Consider the following 9729-nt stretch of genomic DNA (forward strand, 5'->3'; position numbering starts at 1 on the left):
TATGCTCACCAAGACTGCATTTAATTGATCAAAAATACAGTAAAAAGTGCAACATTGTGGAAATATTATTGCGATTTAAAATAACTGTATTCAATTTTAATATATTTGAAAATGCAATTTATTCCTTTAATGGGAAAGTGAATTTTTAGCAGCCATTACTCTAGTCTTTAGTGTCACGTGATCCTATTGAGTTGGTTCTCAAAAAACATATCTTAATATTATCAATGTTTAAAACAGTTGTGCTGTGTTTTTGTGGAAAACGTGATACATTTTTTCAACATTCTTTAATTAATATAATGTTCCAAAGAGCATAATTTTTTTGCCATATAATTTTGATAAGTTTTGATCAATTTAATGAATCTTTGCTAAATAGAAGTATAAATTTATTTTAAAAAAATCATACCGACCCCAAACTTTTGATGGTAGTGTACATTTTGCTCTTCTCATTACGGACTGATTTCTCATAGTGGAGGGAGTCGGAGAGGAGCACACAGAGGACAAATCTTACTCTGATGTCGCCATGGAGGATGTGATACCAGCAGTGAAGACCCTAATTCGTGCTGTTAGGTGAGTCAGGGGTTGAAAACACCACCACAGAGCTCTACAGAGTCCTATAGTTCACTTAATGACCAAGTATTCTCAGATAATGTCACCATCCATGCCGTTCAGTTTGAATGAACAGTTGGTCTTTTGCAAAAGGGACCTCACTATAGAATTTGCTCCGTCAGCCATGACCTTTTCACGGTGCAATTACATCAGTTGACCATTATGGAGACAAAGCGGGGTTAGACTCATAGAGGGCATGGCAACCTTTAGTTGTGGTTCCTACTTCTTGCTTAAACAAGCAGAAAGTAATAGAAGATGTTCTAAAAATATTGTCAGGTTCTTACTGAGAAGCGAGTGGCCTCTCTATGATTGGTCAGTGCAGCAAGCTCCTAGTTGAGTACAGGATGTTATGGGTGATTCTTCAGTTAGGGGGACATTGGTGTCCACATGGATGAATTTAAAGAAAAACAGCTTTTTTTAAAAAACTGTCATTCTGTTTTAAAAATGGAAATAGCTATAAGGGTATAAAAATGGAAATAGCTATAAGGGTATAGAAATATTATTTTTAGGCAGCAGCTATTTGCGATATTTAGCTATTTGCTAAATAGCGATAGAGGCTATTTACACTAAGTGTATAATATTCTCCATAATATTTAAGTGTAAATAGCAATGGATTCTATTTACACTATGTTAAAATAGCAGGATTTTCTGCTATTTATGCTACTAGCAAATAGTGAAAAAAGTTCGGCAAAAGGTGGGTTCGAACCCTGGTTGATCACATCAAAAAGCAGTTAAAGGTTCAGGCCGTTATCAGATCTTTATAACAGGACATGTGATAAATGTTTTAACAAAAAGGTCCAGGTGTGTACGTACTCACAGGTGCATCATTTCCAGGTATCTGGGCAAGAAGATTCTGTGTTTTACATAAGAGCCCTCGATAAGATTGATGTCCTTAAGGAACAGGCAAATTTTAGCTTCACCACAGTGCTGAGGTTTCACTTTTGTGGAAGGCCCACAGTTTATCAGTGTTCTGCTGCACAAATGTGTACAGCGTACTATTCAGGCATAGGACAGAAGAATGTAGAATGCTCTAAAACCAGATTTCCCTCAAATTAACTTTGAGTTACTTTCTGCACAGTTTATAATGTAATAATTATTTAAAATGGAATATTTTATTTTGCTGGTTTTGGGTGTGCACACCTTGGAAAGCGTTCAAATGATTGCCATAAATTAGGTCTGCTTGATCACAAAAAAAGATTTTCTATTCTCAAAATATTTCATTTAAAGATTCCTGTGTGTTTGAATGTTATTTTGCATTTATCCCTATCTCTGATAAATTATGAAGGCTGATATTTGTTCATGCAGCTATTCTTAGAGATTCCATCTCAAATGCTTCTGTGGACTGGGGTATTCTAAAGCTGACCATATAATGATATACACCCATACAATGCATTGCCATCAAGTGAGCAAGTCAGCATTTTAAGGAAACCCTTGGAGGATGGAAATAAATGGGATTTCTTTTTTCCATTCCTTCTCTCCTTCTCTTTTTCCTTACCCTCTCTTTTATCCACACCTGAGACCCGCCCTGCAAAATATGCAGCTACCTGCAAAATTAAAAGACCAAAAAAATACATATACAGACAGCAAAAAGCCTAAACTCTAGAGTCATCAAGAAACTTGTTTGTTCTGTGGGGGAGGTTGACGTGTGCTGTGGACCAGCTGTGGACTTGTTCTGAGATCCGAATGAAACTGCACCATCACCCGGGCAGAGATGCACAGCTCAACATTTGCTGTTGCACACGCAAGCTGTTCCTGCGAAACAATGGCTCTTTAAAAAAACAATAGACCTCCTCGGTATGTAGAGTTAACCAGCACTGGAAGACTTCTGTCCAAGCTCGGTTTCCCCCCCTGCTGGTTGCTAATGAATCTGGAGCATGAGGAAGAACGGTTCTCCTGCATGTGTTCTGAGAACAGATACTCTCTGTAACTGAAGCTTATCCCAACATAAAATGCCTCTTCACTAAAGACAGGATATCCTCTTTGCTTTGATGGATAACTACAGTGAGTGAGATTAGAAAATCACTGGAGTATGACAGTTTGAGCGGATCTATTTGCCCATGTTCTGTTTTCTGTTGAGCCAGCAGGGCTTGATAGTGCATTGTGACAATAATAAGAGGGATCAGTGCTGATTTAGAGAGGGCTAACCTGTCTCTGACTAACAACTGGGAAAAGAAAAACACTTTAGGAGAAAAATGAAGCACTGTGGTGGTCAAGGGCATCTCTGCTCATACTCGGGTGCATACAGTGATGTCTAGTACATTCTCAGCTGCTTGTGTCTCAGAGATTTACTGAATTATCATAAAGAGCGCATTTTTCTTTTTTTCGTCCTGGAGAAAAAATGTGTTGTTCTTGAATCTCTGACACCACAGATGCCACTGTCCTGATGAATCGTAAAGAGAATCATGACAATTTCCTCTCCTCACATCACAAAAACCCTAAATAAATAAATAGAATATTAACCGTCGGGGTCTATTATACTGGAAATATTTGGAATTTGTGTTTGCTTGGTGTGTCAAGCTATTTATTGTAAATAAGCATTTTAGGAATATTTTGGTCACTTTTCAAAAACAAAAAAAAAACATTAACTTTCATTTTTATACATGTCCACTGCAGGGGACATTGCAACTCTTGTGCATGGGTTTTGACCTTTAAGTGAGAACCTTACTGTGAAATATGAGAAGATTAAAAAAACATTCATTTTTGTATTACATGTTACCTACAAATTGGATAGTATGTATCAGATAGGCAACACCCATTTTAAAATTGTATAATAAACCAGAACATAAATTATGAAACAGGAAAATTAGTGTTCGTACAAAACAGTTTGTTTTATTTTAAACCTGACATTTTTAGGATATCAAAGTTTTAAGGGAGACAGTATAAAAGAAAATGAGCTTAAATAGATTTTTTTGAAAAAGCATAATTTGAAAAATATATAACTGTACAATTGTCTTTTTTCTTCATTTTCTAAACAATTGTCTTGATTGTCCTCTAGATAGTACACACAATAAGGCATAAATCTGTTTTTTAAGATTGTTGTTTATTTTATGCTTCAAACACTGCAGTACAGTGACGTGGATTTTTTCCCCCGGGTTCCTAGGAGGTTACATTACACAATACACACGCACACACTTTCCCTCGGTGTAAAGAAGGTGTCATCGTCAGAATAATTACCAGCCGTGAGGTGGGGGATGTATTCTCTCTCTCTCTGTGCTGACTGTTTATGAGTCACTCATGTAATTGATAAGGCCTCTTTCTGTAATTAATCTTGTTACACTTATTAATCTTGTGACTCGTTTCACAGCTGTATGCTTTTGTTTGCAGTATTCCTGTTTTATCTTTTGCTGTAATGCCATGGAGGCTTCTACGTCATTCTGCCTAGATTCCGGGTCATTCTAATGTGCTTTTGTGTCTCACATGAATGTAGGATTCTTAAATTCCTGGTGGCCAAGAGGAAGTTTAAAGAAACCCTGCGGCCATATGATGTGAAAGATGTGATTGAGCAATATTCAGCTGGACACCTCGATATGCTGGGCAGAATCAAAAGCCTGCAGACAAGGTTTGATCAGTAAAAATCTAATTCAGACAAGCCATCATTGCTACAATCATCTTTTACTCCTCTAACACAAAGGCATATCCTAATAAGTCTCATTTAATTTTTTGTTTTTGTTTTTAAGGGTGGATCAGATCATAGGCCGTGGTACCATTCCATCAGATAAAAAAGTTAGGCCTGAAAAAGGGGAGAAAACTCCTCCTGAACTGGAACAGATGGACGAATTAAGCATGATGGGACGTGTGGTGAAAGTGGAGAAGCAGGTAAGCTATGAATATTAATATCTATCTATCTATCTATCTATCTAAAGATTTAGGGTCAGTAAGATTTTTGTTTTTGAAAAGTTTTTAGACTTTTGTTTTTAGAACTGATGTTTATTAAAAGAAGTCTCTTATACTCGCCAAGATATTTATTTGATCAAAAATCCAGTAAAAACAGTAATACTGAAAATAACAGTTTTTTATTTTAATATATTGCAAATAATTGTAATTTATTCCTGTGGTGCAGAGCTGAATTTTCAGTATCATTACTGCAGTCTTCAATGTCACATGATTAATCAGAAATCATTCTAATATGCTGATTTAATTTTATTTATTTATTTATTTGTATTTTTTAAATTTGTATTTATTTATTTTGTAAACCATACTTTAAAATTATTTAAAATTTAAAAATGTTTTTTTTAATAGAAACCTTCTATGTATTATAACAGATTTTTATTTATTTTTTCATCAATTTAATGCATCCTTAAATAATAAAAAAATCTTAATAAAATGCTGTGATTCAGCATGCCAATAACTACCTACCACTACCAAATCTTGTTTTCCATCTAATCAAAAAAGTTTTTAGAGGCTATTTATTATTAATTTTATAAGATATCTTTAGTGTTATATTTTAGTGTAAGTGTGCTTAGTTTTCACTTGCAGTAATTCATCACCTGTAGTGTTTATATTGCAGCCCATTGTGTTTCACATAATAGAGTTGTGGTTTTGAAAACTGCTGATATTCAATAATATTCCAAACTAATTTCCTGAACATTATCGGATCATAATAAAATAACACTAGATCTTGTTTTAGCTTGACTACAAACTCTTTTATCCCCCTTCTCAGGTGCAGTCGATCGAAAACAAGCTGGACCTGCTCCTAAACTTCTACTCGCAGTGCCTGAAAAAGGGCTCGTCCCACTTCACTCTGTCGTCCCTGCTGGAACCTGACTTGACTTCTGACTACCACAGTCCCACCGATCAGCGTGACCTGTTCCCCTCCGCAAACACCCTTAATATCTCCCACTCAGACAGTGGCAACATGGAATGACCCCGAGACACCCGGCAGCAGTCCCGCTCTGACTGTAGCATCAGGGCAACTCATCCAAAGGCTAAATACCTCCCTAAATTAACCTAGCACAGTTCCTCTAAACAACTGCTGTATCCTTGCATGGGTTCATCCTTTGCACAGTGGATGGTGGCTTCTGGCCAACCTTTCTAGACTTTGCCTTGCAAACTATGCCCTGATATTTCGCAATGTCCGGTTTTTATTTTAACATGCCTGTAGTAACAGTCTTTCTTCTTTTTACTTTATTTCAACTGATTCAGGAAAGTTTTAGAGAAATATTCTTACATGGATGAAGATATAATTGAGGTTTTGTTGAACATTTGGACTTCTTCCAGTAGATGGCAGAGTTTTATCTGAAGTGGTCTTCAACCGTCACTTTTTATCAGTCTTCCAAAATGTGTGGGGATGAATCTCTTGACTGCTACAAAACTGTCCCCTTTACATTGCATTGATGGTGTTTCTTTCTGGAAGTCTCTGTGCCAATATCATTTCTTGGTTTTGTTGAGTTTTTGATAAGCAATAGGCCCCCAGAGCAATTCTATTTTTCTCTCTGTCTTTTTTTCTAAGAAATCAGGGCATTGTGAACTGAATTTGAATTTCGGACTCTCCTTCTCGGCCTTGGCCTTACACTTTGGCCTGATGCAATAGACTCCTTGTGCCACCAGAAGTCACTGAGCTTCTAATGAATGTACTGCATCCAGTACTTTTCCTTTATTTATCACTGACATGTCCTTTGAGAAAACAGCATCACAGTTTGCTATAAAGAACAGCATGATAGACTGATGGACGGTATTTCCACCAAAGCATCATCTCCTGTCATTTTGATCTTGCATGGTTCCTCTTGCCACTTCAGGAAGGAAGGAACTTCAAAATGTGAGACCCTCAGGTTTCCTTCTCACATCTCTTTGGCTTATTGGGTCCCTCTCTTCTGCGATAGCACCCTGCCACTGCATCACCTCTCAGAAGCCCACCGTGCAAAAAATAAGAAAATCCAATAAATAAATAAAAATATTCTTTGATGAAATAGCCAGCATTAAAGTGCATGTTAATAGTTTGAATAGTTCAGGCAAGTTTGTTTTAATTTAGTGAGGTTAGTAATAGAGGCTGTTCATATGCCCTTCTCTCTGATCCTCAGCCTCTTTGCCTTGCAGCCCATCTCTTCATTCAGCATGTGCATCAGTCTAACTGCAAACAAACAAGAGGGTCAAATGTAGTCTATCTTCTCCCCAAATGAGACTCTCAATTAGTTGAGATTTAAAGGGATATTTCACTCAAAAATGTCCTTCCAAACCTGTATGATGGACTTTTTTTCACATTTCTACACTGTTAAAGAAATCAGTAAAAATATGACACAATGTACTGTATTAATACTGTACTGTACTATATTAGGTACCTGTATTTTTATTTTATACAGGTGTTTTTTGCTCTACATTGCATTGTGTTTTAGAGTTAATGGAAATGTCTGTAAAATTACTGGACAATTACCAATACATTTTTCTTTTCTTTTTTTTTTTATACAGTGTAGGGTTCTCCAAAAGCAAAAGTCTTCATAGTTGGAGAGGCTTCTATTTAATGGTGAATGGAAACAATGGTAGTTTTAGTTTAAGAATGGTAGTTTTTCTGACTTTCCAACCAGAAAAAAAAATTAATAGATTGATTATGTTGGTCAGAAGAAGATTGCTAGAATTATAATAATAGCTGTGGAAATGTGTCATCACCATCTGTGAAAATGGTTCATTTTCTTCCATCTGTGGAACACAAAAGATATTTTAGAAAATGTCTCTGTGGGCCATACAATGTCAATGAGGTCCAAAACAGCATATCTGACCCTAAAGACCTTAATCAGATTAGACACCATATTAAAGGGATAGTTCACCCAAAAATGAAAATTACCCCATGATTTACTCACCCTCAAGCCATCCTAGCTGTATATGACTTTATTCTTTCAGACGTTATATTAAAAAAATGTCCTGTCTCTTCCAAGCTTCATAATGGCAGTGAATGGTGGCCAAAAAAAGTGCATCCATCCATCATAAAAAGTAATCCACACAGCTCTGGGGGGGTTAATAAAGGCCTTCTAAAGCAAAGTGATGCATCTATGTGAGAAAAATATCCATATTTAAAACTTTCTAAACCGTAACCGCACGAATTAGAAGTACAAAACGAGGATTTACATAGAAAAATGTCAAGAGAAGACTGGTTTTCCTTTGCTGTAAACAAAACTTCTCACAAGACTAGCATATTCTCACCAGATCTTACACTACACCTAGATTCCGGTTTATACAGTTTTAAATATGGATATTTTTCTCACACAAATGCATTACTTCGCTTCAGAAGGCCTTTATTAACCCCCACAGAGCAGTGGGGAGCACTTTTTATGATTGATGGATGCACTTTTTTTGGCCTTCAAAATCTTAACCACCATCCATTGCCATTATAAAGCTTGGAAGAGCCAGGACATTTTTTTATATATAACTCTGACTATGTTTGTCTTAAAGAAGAAAGTCATATCCATCAGAAAGTCAACACCTACGACGATATGAGGGTGAGTAAATCATAGGGTCATTTTCATTTTTGGGTGAGCTATCTCTTTAAATTTTGAATACAAGATTGTGAGGAACAGACTTGCAGTTTTTACAATGGTCCTAGATCATGTATTTTTCACAATTTGCAACTTTCAAAACTGTTCTATGGTGTTTTTGTCTTCTAAAAGTTTTTTTTTTTCTCTCAGAAAGACGTTTCGTCAGCTGAACAATCAGTATGTTAAACAACAATACAATCCTGAACACACTGTACTTCTAGCCCTCAAGCCTCGTTCATCCCTGTCAAAAATGAAATACAGTGTTACCCTCACTAAGATCTATTAAAGCCATACACATTTGAAACAGTATGAGTAAATTATGACAGAATTGTCATTTTTGGGTGAACTATCCCTTTAATTCTACTAGGTTATGTTTCACCAGGTTATGACCTCACAGGTTATGACCTTGTTTTGCTACATTCATCATCCCTTGAAGATCAATAGGTCAGAGATCAATCCGGCATGAAGAAATACTTATCATACATTATCATAAAAAGATTCTCGTAGTGTCTCACACGTGACCTTAACCTCAGCCATGTACAGACTCGCCACTATTTTAGAAGAATTGAGTAAACTGGGAACACTGAGACGTAATCCGAGTCATTGAGATGAGCATTGATGCATGATCTCAACATTAATATCTATGCATGCAGTTATGGGACTGGTTCCAGCTTTATATGACATGCACTTCAGGTAACGGACAGCATGGAGGGGATTGTAGGGAATACAGCACTCCTCTGCCTTACTGACATAGCGAGAGCACACTGACACAACGGTGAACCTAATAGATCGTTTAGGCCACTTGTCATGGCATTCATTCATCATTCTAATGGACAGAACTGGAGTACACAATTCAAGCAGAATTTTCTATATTTACATTTCTCTTGCACCTTCACAGATGCCAGTACATGCATTTTGAAAATCTCACTCTTCTTTCACCACATTTGTTTCTACAGGACTGTATTTGAAAACAAACACTTGTTTTCTGAACACACTCTCTAACTTTTCTGTCCCTTTAAACAGAACTCTGAACCTTCAGGCATTACGTAATACTTTTTTCCTCATTGACATGATTGGTAACTGCTAACGTGAGAGGTAACTTGATCTATATAATATGTATGTTTAACTCTGACATGATTGTAAAAAATGAATAAATTCAGATTTTGTTTATGAAAATGGGTGTAACAGATATGTAAGTAATTTGCAATAATTTAATGCTCTTCTATATGCATTTTTAGCTGGTGAGAGTAAAAATAATACCGTTAAACATGTACTGTCAACAAGCACATCTTATGATCAGTTGAGTTAAACTGTATTTGCATATCTGTATTTGTATCAGCTGAACTATATATGTAACTATAAACATATTAATATAACAAAACTGTAAGAATAGTGTAGACTCATAGAAATTTCCAAAGAACAGCATTTATTAGAAATAGAATTGTTATAATGCAGTCTTTACTGTCAATTTTAATCAGTTTAATGCATCATTGCTGAATAAGTGATTTCTTTTTCTTTTCTTTTCTTTTTAACCTAACTTTTTCATTTACAAGCACAAAATGTAGACCAAATTATTACATTTGTGCGTAATTCAAATTTATAGTGGAATGTAATCAAAGTTTAATAAGTTTAATGCAATCAAATCTAATGTTTTTCATGT

General features: G+C 35.8%; 1 protein-coding gene across 2 annotated transcripts in view; it reads left to right on the top strand.

The window, feature by feature from the left end:
• Positions 1-9476, top strand: part of LOC131526453 (potassium voltage-gated channel subfamily KQT member 4) — a 62285-nt gene extending 52809 nt beyond the window's left edge. Inside the window, exons 11-15 of one of the 2 annotated variants that reach the window (XR_009267455.1) lie at positions 468-567; positions 4034-4165; positions 4284-4422; positions 5267-7079; positions 8220-9476. Coding sequence is in view for 1 of the 2 variants with exons in the window: in XM_058754792.1 (XP_058610775.1) it covers positions 468-567; positions 4034-4165; positions 4284-4422; positions 5267-5470 (575 nt within the window). In the remaining variant the exon portion in view is untranslated. Of the gene's footprint in view, positions 1-467; positions 568-4033; positions 4166-4283; positions 4423-5266; positions 7427-8219 lie in introns of those variants that run through there. The other variant, XM_058754792.1, reaches the window with a different exon arrangement.
• Positions 9477-9729: the final 253 nt, after the last annotated feature.

The sequence above is a fragment of the Onychostoma macrolepis genome, chromosome 19 (assembly GCF_012432095.1).
Source record: "Onychostoma macrolepis isolate SWU-2019 chromosome 19, ASM1243209v1, whole genome shotgun sequence".
NCBI lineage: Eukaryota > Metazoa > Chordata > Actinopteri > Cypriniformes > Cyprinidae > Onychostoma > Onychostoma macrolepis.